The sequence below is a fragment of the Aspergillus pseudoviridinutans genome (genome assembly GCF_018340605.1).
Source record: "Aspergillus pseudoviridinutans IFM 55266 DNA, scaffold_8, whole genome shotgun sequence".
In the NCBI taxonomy this organism is placed as follows: domain Eukaryota; kingdom Fungi; phylum Ascomycota; class Eurotiomycetes; order Eurotiales; family Aspergillaceae; genus Aspergillus; species Aspergillus pseudoviridinutans.
The window spans coordinates 933,563-951,150 of NW_025091288.1; the positions used below are offsets into that span (position 1 = coordinate 933,563).

A 17,588-nucleotide genomic window follows, 5' to 3' on the forward strand; every position below is an offset into this window, starting at 1 on the left:
TGATGCCTCAGGCAACAGTCTATCTACCATACCCAGGTCCGTTCATGGGAATTTGCTTGTCGCACGTTCCTCTTTGTTGTCTTGTCATCTCGTGGCTGGTCCACCTAATACGTCACCTACGGCGGAACTTTTAGATGTTCTAGGCTCAGAGATCTCCTTGGTATTCCACAGTTCAACATGGCAGACGAAAGTGCACTGGTATCTATCGAGCTATATCAACAGGAAATAGAATACCGTGCTGAGTTGATCCGAAGAAAAGCCGCGCCACATGACGAGTCTCCAATCACAAGCAGTAAGCTATCGTATTCCATGCTCTGCACAAGGTAGCTCTTTCTCAATTCGTGAGAATGCGAAGCTTGGACGGTTTCACAGCTTCCACATTGTGCCATCCCGACATAATCACATAGTGGCTCTAGAACACAAAAGCGGTGCCGTATGGTCGTATCTGCTATGCATCGCTTCCTAGACATCAAGTGCTCGCTACTCGGCCCGGAATCCCGCCATATGACTCATGACTTGATTGATGGACATGAAAGCCAAGCATTATCTCGTATTTGGTCTTGTGCTTACTTCAATGACATCTTGATCTCGGAGATAGCTTCAGATATCGCGGAGAAAAGGCTTCAATACGAGTGTTTTGAGTGCTCGGCGTATGTGCTGTTGTTGCTGCTTAGAAATCAGCATATTGAGGTTGCTGGGAATGGAAGCAGAAAGACACGCACTCCAACACGGGACATTGAGAGCTGCAGTATAAAAGCAAGCTCCATGCATGCCCTTGCGGAATATTGATTATCAGCTCAGACTTAATTTCCCTTGCGACTGCTCCAAGAAGTCTCCAGCGAAAGCAGATATAGACAACAAAGCAGAAGACTTGAAAATGGCCGCTGAGCTTCCTCCCTTGCTGAAGGCTTCCCTGGAGCAAACCAAAGTCGCCTACCGTCAGCTTGGGAAGAGTGGTCTACGCGTTTCCGTACCCATTCTCGGCGGCATGAGCATTGGCTCTCCGGAATGGGGATCGTGGATTCTTGACGAGGAGAGGGTGAGTCCGGAAATTCTAGTTAATCGTGAAATAGACTGACACATCATCAGGCTCTACCTTTACTGAAAGCTGCTTACGACCGAGGCCTTACCACCGTTAGTATCTCTCTGCACTACGTGACGAGCAGTAACTCAGTTGAAACAGTGGGACACCGCGAACAACTATTCCAACGGCAAGTCAGAAGAAATCATTGGCAAGGCAATCAAACATTACAATCTTCCTCGGCATAAACTCCTCATTCTTACGAAATGCTGGTCACCTGTCAGTGAACACGACAACAAGTATGTTGTCCCCTTCGCCGACTACATGCGCCAGGACAAGGAATACGTCAATCAATTTGGTACGTGACTCGATCTCGCTTGACGACATGCCATACTGACCCTCCAGGCCTCTCCCGCCAAGCGATCTTCAACGCAGTCAACGCCTCGCTGAAACGCCTGGGTACGGACTACATCGATCTCTTTCAAATCCATCGCTTCGATCCCTTCACTCCCATCGAAGAGACAATAGAAGCTCTCCATGATCTGGTCCGAAGTGGGAAGGTGCGATACATCGGCGCGAGCTCGATGCGGACGTATCAGTTCATCATGATGCAGCATTGTGCAGAGAAGCATGGGTGGACAAAGTTTGTCTCCATGCAGAATCAGTACAGTCTCCTCTACCGCGAGGAGGAGCGGGAGATGAATCGCTTCTGTAATGAGACAGGCGTTGGTCTCATTCCTGTAAGTCCCCGATGACCTATTTTGATGAAAGGGTTGACTCACGAGATATCTCAACAGTGGGGTCCTCTCGACGGCGGTAAACTTGCTCGTCCGCTCTCGCAGGTTCGAGGCACTACTCGCTCGGAGAACACCGACCCGAACGCAGTGACAGAGGCAGATGAGGTGATTATCTCCAGAGTGGAGGAGTTGGCAAACAAGAAAGTCTGGACAATGGGTCAGGTGGCTTTGGCTTGGGTCAACCAGCGTGTCGCCAGTCCAATTGTGGGCTTCAGCTCTGTTGAGCGAATGGACGAGATGATACAAGTCAAAGATAATACCTTGACGGCTGATGAGGAGAGATACTTGGAGGAGCCATACGTGCCTAAGCCGGTTGGCGGGCATGATTAGTTATACACGGAAGATATTTGTAGCTAGCTCTCAATTCTCAATGCTCATGGTTAAGTTTTTATCCAGCGCAACAATGAAACATCAGACAACGCGCATCATAATCCCATAAAACCTCCTCATCAAACCGTCGGCGTCGAACCCCCATAAGAATGAATCTATATCAACATCAGTATACGCCCACAACACAGCCACAACACAAACATACCGTCTCATCATAACACCCCGCCGGCGTCTGATACCCATAGGCCCCCGTATTGATATACAACTGTCCCTGGTCCCCACAAACATACCAAGCCGCCACATTCGGCCGGGCAATATCACTCACGGTCCACGTCACCGCATCCCCCTGGAACCCAAACGTGCCGTACTGGTTCTGCGTCTTGTTAAACCATGTCTGCAGGGTGCGCTGCGTCTTGTTGACGGGATCCTCGACGTTCATGTACAGCTGGCTTGCGCCGGTGTTGTAGACGAGTTGGCCGGAGATGATGTTGAATTGGCCGGCGTTGGTGTTGGAGGATAGATAGGCTGGTCCCGGGGTGGCGCTGGGGATGGTCTGCAGGTAGCTGTGGTAGGCTGGGGTTTCGACGGCGCGGATGAAGTACCAGCCTGATTGGAGAGTTGGCAGGGTGGTTGTCGTTGGGGATGCGGTGGTTTGGGCGGAGGAGGTGAGGGCGAGGAGGAGGGGGAGGGCTAGTTCGAGGAGCATTTTGGATGCTTGTTGCGTTGAAGGATACTGGGTATGGTCGCTGGCTTCCGCTGGGAGGAGCAATGATGTCAATATATAGATGGAGTCGGGATGTCGGTGCGAAAGCCGTTCATCTTCCCATTCTTCCGCTCCGTGCCAGAAGGAGCAAGGTCAAGATGAAACAATCCGGGGTACGAAGGGTTTCATCACGACGATCATTGCTTGAATCTTACTAGATACGTGTCAAATGGAGCTTATGATTCTTCACGGCAGGTGAGTTTGCGGGGTGGTAATATCTGGTGCATGTTTCATTGGCCGGATAAAATTGAAGTCTCTTGATGGTGTAGTCACTTCTTCCGGGATAGGATGGATGACCACAGTGTCTACGGCGCCTTGCGTAGGCCTTCATGTATCACTACCCAGCTGCCATCAGAAGGGAACCCCGGGGTGTCGCCCTGGGATCCGTTCCAGCCGGCAGCCATATACGCCACGGCATACAAGAACCCCGCGTTCCCCGGCATAAAGGGAGGAGGAGTGCCCCCTGTATACGTAGCCTTCGTCAGTAAACAACAGATCACAAGGACGGAAAGATTTACCGTCACCACCACGGACCGCGAATCCTACAGAGTAATATTAGCTTTGTACTATGACGACAGCAGGAAACATACCAGCATCATCGAAGGTCCAGTAGTCATAGGCGGTTAAATGACCTATAGCTCTCTCTGGGCTGCCAACTCGAGCAGCGTTGATGGCGAGAACAGGCCTCCCCCATCCACTGATCTTGCCATCTGTCCAGACTTCCCAGATCTTCTTGGAGGTTGCCAATGCAACCTTAGCATCCACTGCTGGTGTATCGGGGAGGATACCCTGCAACATAATCAAGCTGCGAGGATCCTTAGTAAGAGAGGTATCATTCCACCAAGAGCTATTCAGGCCTTGATACGGAGTATAAAGTCCGTCAACTTGAGGCGGAGGTGCGAGATTCTCCGCAACAGTTGTCCACGAATCGGGCACTCGCTGGCCGAGTTTTCTCTTCCATGAGCGGGCGACATCTAGTCCATATCGCCAGTAGGCGACCTTGACGGAAGTTAGCACTGCTACGTTCTTGAGACTGTAGGCATACCTCGTAAGCTAGATTCAGGCTCTGAGTGGGTGGAGTATTTTCGGTGACACCGTATGCTCTGTCTCAAATCAGTCCAGGTCCTCGAATGCAAATGTAACATACGGTGGACCGAGATCATAGTAACTGGATGTTTCATTTTTCCAAGCATAAGATGCCATATAGTCTGCAGTAGCTGTCAAGATGGGATCCCATCGTTCAAGGGTCTTGCGTGTCGGTGAGGCTTGATAAGCCAATGTCGCCAGGTACATAGGATGGGGCTGTTCAGTTAGATTGATTCAATATGCTCTATGAGAAGACTGACCTGCTGCCACATGAGAAGGCCATTGATACCGCCAGGTGAGCTGATCCCTGTCTCAATATCGGTCATTTTGGGCCACCTGTGCTCTGTGAGTAGTCAATCAGGAAATGCTGCACAACGCAACAGACCGTGCTCCATCCCATCCCATAGCCTTGGCTCGTGCAAGAGAGGATGGCAAGAGGCTCTCGTATAAGGCTGGAAAGATATTATCAAAATGTTCTTGACGACCCCAAGTTGCCCAGTGTGCATTGTGCCAGACTACCATTTCCATATGGAATTTGCCTATAATTGTGAGTGACAATTACATATTGCGTAACATTGGAAGTAACATACCATACCACCCATTGTTCATCAGTCCACTCTCCTGAGGTGACTGTCCTCTGGCCGCACTGTTTACCCGTACATGATATAGTGACATGATGATGCGACGCTGAAGTTCGTTCGCTTTTGGGTTGGACGACGCCGTGAGGTCGACAAACCCTCCACGAGTCCAGTAATTCTTCCAGTCGATGGGATTTCGGTGTTGGATAGCAGTTGGGGAGTCTGGCACCTGCTTGTCTGGTGCAAAATTGGCAGTGAATTTCAGGGCAGATGAGGATGAAGGCGCAAGAGTATATCGGTGAGTCGCATTGCTCGCGCGAGACAATTGCATGGAAGAAGCAGGCCATCGCAGATTCAAAAAGTAGGTTGTCTCTCGCAACTGATGGAAAATATGCGCCCCGTCATTTGTGTCTTCAACGATCGACGTGGTATGGTTCTGCGGGAAATCGTAGCTGCCGACAAACACTTCATATTTGTATTTTGTCGAGTGAATTGGAGGATAAGGAAAATCTAGTCCAACAGTGAGATCCCCAGAAGAGACGAGATTTGACTGTATCTCAAAAACAACTGAGTCAGACTCAAAATCGCCCTGCGTCACCACTTTCACCAGTTGACCGGCGACTCTGAAAGTGGAGGTGATAATGCCGCTCCACAGATCCAGTTCTTGACGAGGCTCACTGATATGTGACGCTGTGAGGAAACCGCCCTTATACTGAAGCCCAATTCGTCCCAAGTTGATTCGGTTCGGGTTGGAAATAAGCCATTGCGATGCTTGTGGCAGATGGGGGTTCGGAATATCATAGGAGACGTTTCGGCCGTGGGTCAACATCGCCACGCCATGATAGTCCTCGATTTTCTCTCTATCCTAAATTAGACAACAATCCTTGGTTCTTCCAAAGAGTACAGTGAGAGAGTGTACCCATCTGTGGGCAATGAATCATTGTGCCAGGCCCAGCTTGAGAGAGTGTTGAATGGGAGGAAAGACTGCAAGCACTTTGAGCCATTGTCTGGAAAGAAGCGGGTAAGCAAAATACCTGCATGCCCGTGTTATCGACATTAAAGGCGAAGTTTCCATTGCCGACCTGGAGCGGCGTCGTTTCGTTGTCGATTAGACTCGTGCGGACAACGTTGTACTTGGACACTACATGCTGCCTGCTACCGTCAGCGAGCCTCTATGGAAGATTGGATGCAACCTGAACCCACCGGTCAATTCGTCCTAGAGCAAGCTGTGGCACCACGAGCAAGAATAGAAGTCCTTTTCTCATCATTGTTGTCGAGGAGTCCCTAGAGAAAACGTGAGGCATATTTCTGTGAGGATATTCAAATCTTTATACATCCTCGGGTTAAACGATCCCGATAATCTGGGGTAAGTACCCCGCAGACTCATCATATTAAAAGTTCAGTTTATGCACCAATCGGATCAGAATAGTGAATACAGGCTATAAAAACGGGATATCATTCAAGGAGCTGTACACTATTCAGTCATCAGCGCCAGCATCGGCAAGATAATTGTCAAGGGTGCGGGTCTTATCCACTACTAGGACCCTGGATGATACTTCTATTTATAGACCATTGCTACAGATGAATTGAAACTCTGATATATGTTCTACTGCTAAGGATTCTGCTCAGAGTGCTATGCCCTTGATCACCTGCCTTCCACTTGGGTCTACAAGCATTGACTAGACAGCATAGACAGATATGACTTGCGATCCTCCAATTACCAGCGCTCTGCCAAGTGAATACTAGGAGAGAATGCCAAGGTCGTGTTTGGTAGATGTGACGGCGGGAAAGAGAAGGTGTAGCATTAAAGGACTCTAGTAAACGTCTGCAAGACAGTTTCGAGAGCTGTATAGCCGGCACCTGTCTTCGTTGTTGTCTTCTTCAACACCTCGGACTCGTGGAGCCTCTCTTGTCTTCTCCGAGCTCATGCTGATGATAGAAGCCATGTGCTTTGTTCGTTAAGATTTCTTATTGCTGCCTTCTCCGACTCGGAGCTCGAGTCCAGAAACTTCGTGGTTGACAGATTTTTGACATATACACCTTAGTATCTCCTCCTACAGGATACATAGAACGGCTTCCAGCTCAAGGGATAGACTCTGTCGCGAATTTTATAGACTAGATGGCCGGCTGTCCTGCGCTCTCTATCTGTGAGAAAGCTTTTCAAAAGGCCACTCGGATGGCTTTGATAGGATATCCCACATACGGTGAGATCAGTATCTGAGGGAGGCAATTCACCAGAAGATAACGCTAGGTCATAATGACCTTTGATCCGAGAGGTGTCCACCATGACACGGTTCCCAATACTGCATCAATGGGCATTGACCTCGTGCTGACCATTTCCTCTGTTTTGTAATTCGTCATTTCTCTAATCTCTGCTCTGGTACTTCCTGGTGCGAGTAGATGGATACAGCCTTCTCAAGTCAGCTTGGATGTGAAATTGACAAGACCCTCCGTGGGTGGTATAATGATGAAGAGTTCTCTAGCCGAATGTTCTCTCACGGAGCTGGTTACCCCACTATGTAACAACTCACCCCACTTTCGTCATTCTTCCAAACTCAACTATCTGCTTTCAACTCTTGATATCACAGCGAAGCAACTTAAGACAGTACACTGAACCAAAATGGCCATCATCCACGTCGTCCAGTTCCAATTCAAATCCACCACCAGCCCGGAAGTCATTAAAGACGTATGTCCCAAACCACCACCAATTCCAGCCCAGACACTGACCCATCCAGACATGTACCCGCATGCTCAATCTCAGGGAGAACTGCATCCAACCCACAACGCAAAAACCTTACATCAAGGCTTCCGCTGGGGGGAAGGACAACTCGATCGAGGGACTGCAGGTATGTATTTCTTACACCCACTAATACGGCCATACTGACAAGCGAAGAACGGCATCACGCATGTCTTTGTGGTTGAGTTTGAGAACGAGGCCGATCGGGAGTACTATGTGCGGACGGACCCGGCGCATCAGGCGTTTGTGAAGAGTCTGGATGGGGTGATTGAGAAGGCGCAGGTGGTTGATTTCACACCCGGTGTATTCTGAACGAGTCACTGGCCATTGCTGAACTGTAGGTCAGTCTTTGGGAAGTACATAGCTTCATTCAGGCTTGGTTGATCAGACAATGGAAATGCCACCTATGCTCGTTTGTCTTGAATTTAGGCGTGCGCCATGACGACAGTCTTTGGACGTCTCAAGTTCTATTAGTCTCGACACAGTCTCTTCCACATGATATCATTCGAGAGGCCGTCTTGACCTGGAATAGGAGCAGAGAGACGACTGGTCACTATACACTTCCGTACACAGACCAGGGCTGGTGAGCGGATTTTAAGATGTGCGGTGATCTAGAAATAGAACCAGCGCTGGACTGCGGAGCAAAAGACGTATCGTATCGTTCATGTTTCTGGGGCAGCAGCAGAATCCATATGACCTTCTTTGGCGAGATCGAGATCGACACTTCCATCTTCCTATAGGCCTCCAGCCAATTCGACCACCAATCTGATCAGCGCTATCCGCTAACTGGTCAAGACGGAGCCGCTTGAGGCCTTGACCAAGCTCGAAACATGATCATCCTGTTAATTTGCCTTCATATCTGATCGTCCTAAACTCATACCTTGTCAAGAAAGATCTGCCAATGCGATCATGCCACAGGGCTGGTTTCATGTCTTGGCGGGAGACTTTCCCCGGCGCCACAGCCCTTGGCCTCGGGGACCTTTCGGGAACTCCTTCAAACTGCCAAAGTGATCCACAAGCTGAATGAGGTATGGGGCACGCGGGGACCAGAGGAATAAGAGTTCCATTTAAAGGAGCATCTCAGCTATAGTATTAAGTGTCATACTTTCGTGGCTGAAGTTACATTGTGTGTAGGTTTGTGCCTGGTTTTGGTCACCGGCTAGTCGCCGTCTAGAAGTCACTGTAATCTACGTCGCAAAGGTCTTAGCGGCTACTCCATAGAGTCGACTATTTTGCCCCCCGCAGGCCAGAACATTGCGCTATGGACTCATGTGGAGTGGTGCTCTCTGCTACATCCTACAGGCTACAGGCTACAACCTCGTTGCAGAAACGACCCATACCCTGATCTGTCGGCCAGACCCGGGGAGTCGGTCTCAATGGCCTTAATTAAGAAAATGACATCCCTTTAAGGCCATCTGTGTTCCATCCATAGCGTCATTGTCACCTGTTTGCAGGGATTCGGCGTCGGCGAAGTGGCTGCAAGAGTCCCTATTTGCCAGTTGGCGACCTCATCCACACAGGCAACAATGCTTTGTGGGTGAGTCGATCCATCCCGCTGACGCCAGTAATACTCTCTGGCTCCCCGGCAAGATTCTTAGTGCCTTGTGGGCCATAAAAGGGCCACTTGTTCAGTGTTTACGCTGCCTATAAAATCCAACCGAGTCGTCTCAGTTCTGGCAAACGTGTAGCAAACGTAGAGCTTACCTCCTAGGCCACAGTAGCCGCACTACGTGAGCAAATAAGCATAGTTAGAATGGATGCAACGAGGTTGAATTCAAGCATGAGAGGTCATATGTACCTATTCAATAACTGGACAATGATTGCTGCATTGATGCCTGCAGGTGAGAAGGATGCCGGGCAAATGATGTGAGCCCGCTGAGATTCTTCGGGTTCCATGAGTCCCCGATTACTATATTCAGATCCCCATGGTACTTGTATCACCGCAGGAATTGGATATAAACATAAATCAGATACCGGATTTGTTTCACAATCATTAAATACGGAATACGTGGTCGAGTTTATTCTTTATTTGGGGACATAGGTGGGGTTGATCGGACGTGTAGCCATCCCCCGGGACCTCAACTGTGGTCGCCGATTCGGGGATCTCGGCCTCATCGGGGGGCTTCACATATTACATTATTATTATTCTCTATTGAGCATCGGAGTTGGATCCAATTTCTGACTTGCGGGCTACCGGACAAGTAAATCTCACTGACGTTTAGATAATTATTGTAAAAAGTGTACTTGGCCACCTCGAGCCACTGTAAAACTCGTGATACTTCAATAATGACACAGAACCATCGAGTATAACCATGCAGCAAGATTCCACATCGTCCAGGCCTCCCCGGCGGCCGTCGTCGCTGGCATGTATGGCCTGTCGTCACCGTCATCTAAAATGTGACGCCCAGATGCCAATGTGTAGCCGCTGCCAGGCCTCCAGCACGGAATGTCGCTACATTCAATCCAGACGCGGACTGCGAACGAAGAACGGCAATCCTTCCCAGCAGCTGCTTGATGATGATGCCTCCCTTTTCTCTGCAATCGACCCTGATGATTTCCCGGACTGGCTCAGTGGGACAAATCTCACCTCAGATCTTGTAGATGTATGGACCCTTTTCAGAAGGAGGTGGTATACGCGGGAGTCACTGACAGAACCAGATAAGTCAAGCACTCTTCCAACCACAAATCGAAGCTCCCCGGACGTTAGACATTTCGGGTTTGCCAGAGAATGCACTTGCGTGGCCCGAACTGGAGAACGCCGTAACACCAGAAGTTGCATATGATCCCCTGATCCAACTGTATTACCAGTCTTTCCACCGCTCGCATCCGCTCCTGATTCCAAGGAAAGCATTACACTCTCCCTTATCCGCGAAGATACCCCAATACATCCTGTCCATCATGCGCTTCATCGGCGCTCACCAGCACCACGATCCGTCCCTCAAAGAGCTCTTCCGCCAATCTGCCTATTCTGTGTTGTCCGACTCTACGCCTCGTGACGGATTCAAGGTCCAGGGAATGGTCCTTCTCGCCATCGTCGATCATGCACGTGGCGCCGAAGACAGTGCAACCCGTATCATGCAGGCTGCCGTTAGCCTGGCCTTGGAACTGGGTATGAACAAAGCTGCATTCGCGGCAGAACACTCCGGCGGGATTTCTATATTGGAGGAAAGTTGGCGGCGGACGTATTGGGAGCTGTACTTTGTGGACGGATTCTTGGCTGCAATGCGTGATCAAAGCGCGTTCCAACTGTTCCATAACACTGCCGACGTGAGATTGCCTTGCGATGAGGAGCTTTATAACTCCGGGGACGCGGTACGTCGTTTATGTTTCCTTTTGACGCCTTCGCTGATGCCTGCTAGGTCATATTGAGCAATCTGACCTTCAAAGATCTGATCAACAAGTGGCACTCTGATGACGAAAGGCGATTCCCATCATCCGCATACAGGATCAAGGCCGTGCGCCTTCTTGGCATGGTCATGGAATTAAATCGATCGCTGGATATTGACCTGGACACTCAAATGGAGACCATCGACGCTGCGCTGGCCACAACTTTGATGCAACTCCCATCATCCCAGCGGGATGTGTACGGCAGCCATTCCGGCCTAGATGAAATGACCTTCCAAGCTCAAATGACGAGCTACCTGTGCGTGCATCAATTGTCCAACCCATCTGCGTTCCCATGGCAAACTGACCATACCCCAGTGCACTGATCTACCTCCACCACCCTCGATCAAACATGCGATACGCCTCCATCCACGCTCATACCTCTTGCACACGCCTCCCAACAACCCGCGAGGCCACTCCCCCCTCCGCCTCCCTTGACCTGCATTCGCAGAAGCTCCTGCGAGCAGCAGATCTGCTGTGCAATCTGGCCACCCTCCCGAATCCGGTCAAATATCGCACGCCGTTCTTCACCTGCGCGCTTGCCATGTGTGTGGTAGTGCACACTGTTGCGTGCTTGTTTGTCTCCATCCCAGAGAAACAGGAGTCGATCAAGGCGAGAATCCAGCTTGGAGTGGGCGCGCTGCATGTGCTGGGGAAGTCATGGCCACTGGCCAAGACGGTTAGGCAGCGGTTGATCGCTATGTATCAGGAGCTAGGGTTGCGATGCCAATAAGTTCACTTTGAGATTGTGGAACCCAAGATACCCTTGCCTAGTAGATTTGTCAGTCGTTGCCCTTTTGCAATCTATAACCATCGTTCTGCAGACTAGATTGCACTTTTGAAATACTGCGCAATTCTTTCGTCGTGAAATAGGTGCAGCGTTAGAGGGATGTGGATGGAGTTTGGGCGGCGTTTTTGGTTCTTGTGTTTCTACCCGAATCATGAGCCTTGCCCTCCTGTACTGGAGCAAGCATCTAAATCACATCCTTCATAATGCTATACTTCTGACACAGTAAATACACACCCAGACCTAAAGTATAAGAAGATTATTGGTGAGCACCCGCCTAGTTACAAGTCTTTGAGCATATGTCCAAAGAAAACACCAGTGGGGAAATGATCTACGAAAAGAGACCCGTTGCGTCATCACATGAAAATCACTATTTGCAGGCTTGAAATGCCAGAGCATAGTGAGAGTATGTACTTTAAGCCATGGTTAATGCATAATGGGGCGTAGGTCTATCTGCTGCCGTTCTTGATGCCAGACTTGACAGATCAGAGGGCAACTGTTGTGTCAACGCAGACCATAAAGTCTTGTGTCTCGAACTGAGATTGTGCGCTTTCTGTCGGCGATAGTCGAGAAGGGAGGAAATCATGAAGATCAATGGTGACGAAGATATCGACAAGCACTATATATCATGTTATCCTACCTAGGCATATTTATGTCCTTGGCTGCATAACCCAACATCTGCCTGAGGCTCCTAGGTCCAAATTATATATGTGCACCAGCTGCACTAGCCATCGGCCTAATGTGCAACTATAAATCGAGTAAATAGCAAGCCGGGTGATGAGGTTATCTCTGGAATTCTTGCTCCATCGCTTGAGCTATTTGGTCTGTCCGACGAGTCTTGTCAGTTCAGTCAAAATAAGGCAACGTTATTCTCAGACATAAGAATCGGGGTACCTCTCATCCCAGAAAGCGCCTCAAATGCGACCGCACAGTTATTCAAACACTTGACAAGCAGCCGTAAGCTTTGATGCAGATCATTCAAAAGAGCTGTCAGAGAGGGAGTGTTTGCGAAATTGGACTCCTCCATATGGCGCTCGCGCAGAGCGCGTGCCTTGAGACAAAGCATCAACATCACATAGCCGGATTGCATTCCACAGCAAGCAAAGGTGAGTATGCTCCGTGGAATCTCGACGCGGGTTGTTTGGGAGAGATATGGTGGGCTGTTGAGCGGGATCTCGTTGGTCGGGTTAGGGAAGGGAAGATTGTTCAGTAAGGTGACGATGTTAAGGGCGCCGTGGAAGCAGATTTTTGAGGACTCCTGCGAGGAGAAAGGAAAATGCAAAGGGGAGCTTGATGAAGGCGTTGAAGGCTGGGTGCTTTCTGCTTCACCAGCAGAAGGCGACTCGGGCTGGGTCTCAGATTCAGATACAGTCGGAGATGGTCCGAATTCGTACTGCCGTTGATGGAAACTGGGAATGTCTTGGAAAGCACAAAGTCTGTGAGCCTTAATTCTGGCGCTGCTCGCAAAATGTCAGTAACAGTCTGTGTTGACGTTGGTGAACAGTGTAGTGTACTCACGTGTGCAATCGGATTTCTGCAATAGTGATCATGATCTGGGAGGCCGCGACCTCCGGAGATTCCACCCGGGTTGGAACGATCTTGGGGGCAGACCGCGTGTCTCTGCATAGAAATAACAATGATCCAATCTGGGAATCAAGACCCAACATTCGCTTCCGAATCCCAATGTCACCTTCACCGGAAGTCTTCGTTCGCTCAAGGTCGGTCATGAACGCGACAGTCTCAAGAAGCGTCTGTTGCGCCTCGACAGGGACCTTCCATCCCTTTAGGCAAAATGAGTACACCAGAAACTTACTTCGAGAACCGGGCACATACCTCTGGAAAGGGTGTCGTAAAATGAGGGTCAAACGGGTCGAATGTTGCAGGCTACCGACTTTTAGTCTCGTAAACAAACACCGCAGTGATTAGTATCCTACCATGCTGTTCACAATGGCTGCTTGACACGCCACCATGTACTGTTTGTGTCGAAAATCTGTCAGGTAACTTGACAAAAGAAACACCAAAGTGTTGATAAAAGCTAACCGTCATCCACCAGGTCCTCCGCCTGGCTTCCGCGTATTCGTCCTCCTCAAGAGACTCATGCAACGACATTTTCATCGCTGATGTCAGTGCCTCATTGGCTCGATCGCTCATTGTGCATAAACTCCCTCGCTGTGCATACTCATAGACACTCAGAAGATTCAGAGCTAGGATGCCTTCTAAATACAAAGGCAACTTCGGATGAAACTGTGCTCTATCCATACTGAGAGCACTATTCGATGGGTTTAGCGGACTGGCATCAAGCTCTACAGCGTCCAGAGCATCTCGAGCGAAAGTCTGCGCAAAGCTCCTACGGAGCTTCACATACTCTGCTCTCAATGGATCTGACTCGTTCGGATGTGGAATGAGTACCAGAAGGGCAGAGATAGCTAGACTGAGCGGACTTGATGGCCGAAACTCTAGCCGCTGAGACAAGGGGCGGTTATATACGGGCAAACGTTCGGGTGGAGGTAGAACGGGGTGATAAGGATGGATGAAGACGTAGTAGGCATCTAGTCTGCTCTGGTGATCAGCCACTGATGTTGTGAGGTGTTACTGCCCGTTCCTTACATATCCTCATCACTTCCATACAGTTGGACTAGCTCTGACACCAAAAAAGTATCCAGCTCCTGTGCTGCTTCTCCTGGGCTAGGAGCAAACACAGAGTCAAAGATGGATTCGATCTCCTCCATTGGTGTGTCGATACTGCGCAGTCCGGCTCCCGGCGCACTCATGCCTACCAAATGGCTCAACCATTCTACAGACGAGGATGAGAGTTGTTAATACGTTTTCCCACAACCGGCGCACACATAAGTCGTACCGTCTCCATCAGAGTTCGATGAGCTTCGTTCTTCCAGAACTCCCCCAATTTCGCCTTTTCCATCAAACGAGTCGACAGCGTTGGCGAATTTTCTGCTATACCGCGGTCCGCCGCGTCTGCTAGGAATGTAGACGCATTTGTGGCCTTTCGCGATGCAGTTCGAGCAATCACTTTGGCCATCGCAGCGAATCCGGGACGCACGGCTGTACAAGGGGTTTCTGTCAGAATTCTGCGAATTCGAAACGGCTTTCAGGTCCAGCGGTATACACACCAGGAAAGGCAGGCAACTCTGACCGGAGGCCTACGGAGCGGAGGATTATCGGGCTCGACGTCTGCTATCGTGGTAAACATTGTTGTCACAAAATCTACTCATTATTACACGGCCTTGCAGGGTTGTTGATAAGTCCAGCACAGTAAAAATTCATGATCAGACCGCAGTGGCATACGTGGGGTTTTCCTTCCGGTGATTGGGAGAGGGAAAAACGCAAACCCCGATCGGGATATGCGAATCCCGACTTTGACAGCTTCATCTTCGGTTCATGGTTCGTCCTTGAAAGACCTGGAGAGAGCACAGATAAGCTTCTTGGTGCCTGTTTCAACTGTTGATCCGGCACTGACCGAAAAGCCACTACGACGGCCATGGTTCACGAGATGTAACGTTGTCCATTCCGGAAAAACATTCCGCGAGTGGAGTTCCAAGGTGGCTTATGGCGTGCATTCGCCCATTCCCAGATCAGCTAGACACCTTAATCGATGAGGGGCATTAGTGCCTGTCATTTTGTTCCCAAGAAGCGCACTGCATACAGATCTGGCCAATTCAAATCCCGATTGTGGCCGCTTCTGCGTGTCTATCTCTGCGAGCCCAGTCTCCTTGGGACTATTCCTTGCATACTATTGGCTTTGAGCACACGTGAACGAGCAATACTGTAGACCAGGCTCATCCTATCCTACACTTTCCGAGGGTATGCCGGCGGCCGAATGGTCTCCTGGCCAGCAGGAATTGACAGGGATTCATAGCTCGTTTTGACCAATCTCTGCACACTACTCTTAGTGCAGGATGAAAAGGTATGGATTTCATCAGACCTCGGCAAAAAGTCTCTGCTTGTCATTCGATTCCAGCATCACATTCTACAAGAAATGCTCCCAAGCAGTCAAGTTAAATGCTGAATCTGGTGCGGACAGAATATGGTACAGGTGCCCTACAGGGGCGATCAAGAAGAAGTTCACTAGCTTCATGATCTTCTGCGTACCAGCTAGGGGCCAATCTCCTCCATTTGTGTTCACGGAAAGACTCCGCTGCAGATAGTTGCAGCTCCATCCAAGCCAAATGAATCCCGAGACAAGTTCTCGGGCCAGTCCCGATCGGGGAGAAGCCGATATTGGTTCGGTTGGAAACCGGCCCATCCCCCGAAATCTAACGTTTCCGGTTGAAAGCTCCGGGATTTGGATAGGGAACCTCGTTGTGAGTTGCGACGGATTGTATAACTCTGTGCTCACCGTAATATTGTGGGGAATAGTAACCTGATACTGCCACCCCCTTTGGCAACAGTGCGATGGAGACCGCCCGGAGCCGCTCCATACAGTCTCAATATCTCCATGACAGCCTTCAGCAAGTGCAGCTCTCCCAGTGTAGCGTCGTTGAAGCCGCTCTGAAACTGCTAACTCCCTCAATTTTGCGGTGCAGGTGAGGCTGCAAAGACATCGCTCGAACGAGATATGTCAGTGTGACCGCCGTGGTATGCGAACCAGTCAGGTTCAGGTTCTAGGCCTCTTGTATCACATCGTTATTCGTGAGAGTTGTATCATCCTTCTCGACTCGTGAATTATTCCAACGACGATGTCCCTGGCTGCATTTCCCGTCGCGTTGTCGTCGGCGACAGCTCGCTGTCCATATTGCAGAGATACTCTTTAGTGAGGAACATCGTCCTGAATGGTGTGAGGGCCAACCCCACAACCGGAAGTTGCGCGTTGATTCCCGAGCCCATTATGGTCTTTTCAAGCAACTGAATATTCTCGGCTCTCTTCTTCAATGATCAGCCAAGCGCCATATCCTTTAAACAGCACATCGCTGGCCTTTCCCGGTGCCAACATATCAACCGGCCACCGACATCAGTAACGAAGAAAACCCACCATTTCAAAATATGTCCCCTGCCGTCTGCAGCTAGCTCGCCCCGGAGCGTGAAATAGCCAACTGGGCCGCCTTCTTCACCATGGCTCTCAAGTTCGCCGCAGCGCATGGTGCCTGGGTCACGAATGTGGAAGACACCTGGCTCCCCCGGCCCGTGATGATGGACAGCTTGAGCAGGTTCTAGTCAGACTGGTATGAGCGGACCTGCGACGCGACAGAGAGATGCCTGACCTCGAAGAGGACCTAGAGAGTAGAGCGTAGATTTTAAGTATGTCTCGACCAGCCATGAGTCGAGCTATACACCTGGAGTACCCATAGAGCAAAGACAGCGCCGTAGAGGACAACTCGACCCTATGTCCTCCCTACCTTCGACTCGGCATTTGGTGGCGTTCGAAGAAGGCTGTCCGTCTTGCTCGTCGTAACTTCACCACTTTATACAGGAATGGTAATTCTACTGCAGAACTATCCCCACGTCCCCGTCAGCTCCACATCGTCTTCCCCGCATATCATATACCAGCGATGCTCGGATACTGCAACTTTGCAAAGGCTATCTGTCTACAGGTCTTGGATAGTCCCCGGCTGTGGTTGCTAGATTGATAATGAGCACTATCCCATGCAAGAGCGGTATGGGTTTGGTTGGACTGCAGTGCAGATATTATGCACTTCTACTCCGTATCTTAGCTTAACTTTTACGCTGCGGACGAGCAAGATTCAATCAATAGTGGTTTTAATTATATAGTATGACAGGACAAGTCCTGTAATGGCATTGACCAAAGCTCGACAACCGAGCTCACCAGATAAGAAAGATCATCACCGATCATCAAGTTATAATGAGTTTTCCCTCCCCGGGACAAGAGACGAAAAGAAAAGGAAAGAGATGAGAACATGATATAGAATGTACAAAGAATCACCGTCGGATGAGTCGAGGTCAGAGTCGCTTAGACAATGCCCGCTCAGTCGAGAAATCGGGATGAAGAATAGGAGTAGGAGTAGGACATCACTAGAAGTTCGTACGGAGTCAAAGAAGATAAAGATAGTGGTATATAGAAGCGACAGGGAACGTAAATGTTGACATCGTGTATCTAGATGGGAGAGGCATTATAGACGGAGCAGACAACCA

General features: G+C 49.9%; 6 protein-coding genes across 6 annotated transcripts; 3 read left to right on the forward strand and 3 right to left on the reverse strand.

Annotated features, from left to right (window-relative positions):
• Positions 1-877: 877 nt before the first annotated feature.
• On the forward strand, positions 878-2,148 carry Asppvi_010432 (aldo/keto reductase; the record flags this gene model as incomplete). Its single annotated transcript, XM_043306277.1, has 5 exons — positions 878-1,039; positions 1,090-1,134; positions 1,184-1,379; positions 1,427-1,761; positions 1,819-2,148. The coding sequence occupies 5 exons, from the start codon at positions 878-880 to the stop codon at positions 2,146-2,148; spliced, it is 1,068 nt and encodes a 355-aa protein (XP_043162212.1).
• Positions 2,149-2,267: 119 nt separating this feature from the next.
• Positions 2,268-2,854, reverse strand: Asppvi_010433 (uncharacterized protein; the record flags this gene model as incomplete). The annotated part of the gene is made up of 2 exons (XM_043306278.1): positions 2,268-2,303; positions 2,354-2,854. The coding sequence occupies 2 exons, from the start codon at positions 2,852-2,854 to the stop codon at positions 2,268-2,270; spliced, it is 537 nt and encodes a 178-aa protein (XP_043162213.1).
• Positions 2,855-3,216: 362 nt separating this feature from the next.
• Positions 3,217-5,843, reverse strand: Asppvi_010434 (uncharacterized protein; the record flags this gene model as incomplete). The annotated part of the gene is made up of 11 exons (XM_043306279.1): positions 3,217-3,374; positions 3,430-3,453; positions 3,502-3,910; positions 3,957-4,014; positions 4,059-4,213; positions 4,258-4,333; positions 4,383-4,536; positions 4,588-5,435; positions 5,495-5,559; positions 5,610-5,727; positions 5,779-5,843. 11 exons carry the CDS (start codon positions 5,841-5,843, stop codon positions 3,217-3,219), a joined length of 2,130 nt encoding a protein of 709 aa, XP_043162214.1.
• Positions 5,844-7,195: 1,352 nt separating this feature from the next.
• On the forward strand, positions 7,196-7,624 carry Asppvi_010435 (Dabb family protein; the record flags this gene model as incomplete). The annotated part of the gene is made up of 3 exons (XM_043306280.1): positions 7,196-7,261; positions 7,311-7,421; positions 7,469-7,624. The coding sequence occupies 3 exons, from the start codon at positions 7,196-7,198 to the stop codon at positions 7,622-7,624; spliced, it is 333 nt and encodes a 110-aa protein (XP_043162215.1).
• A 2,096-nt stretch (positions 7,625-9,720) lies between these two features.
• Asppvi_010436 (fungal specific transcription factor domain-containing protein) lies at positions 9,721-11,429 on the forward strand (the record flags this gene model as incomplete). Its single annotated transcript, XM_043306281.1, has 4 exons — positions 9,721-9,915; positions 9,971-10,624; positions 10,672-10,955; positions 11,015-11,429. The coding sequence occupies 4 exons, from the start codon at positions 9,721-9,723 to the stop codon at positions 11,427-11,429; spliced, it is 1,548 nt and encodes a 515-aa protein (XP_043162216.1).
• Positions 11,430-12,333: 904 nt separating this feature from the next.
• Asppvi_010437 (transcription factor domain-containing protein) lies at positions 12,334-14,520 on the reverse strand (the record flags this gene model as incomplete). The annotated part of the gene is made up of 5 exons (XM_043306282.1): positions 12,334-12,919; positions 13,002-13,264; positions 13,524-14,037; positions 14,091-14,256; positions 14,307-14,520. The coding sequence occupies 5 exons, from the start codon at positions 14,518-14,520 to the stop codon at positions 12,334-12,336; spliced, it is 1,743 nt and encodes a 580-aa protein (XP_043162217.1).
• Between the last annotated feature and the right edge of the window lie 3,068 nt (positions 14,521-17,588).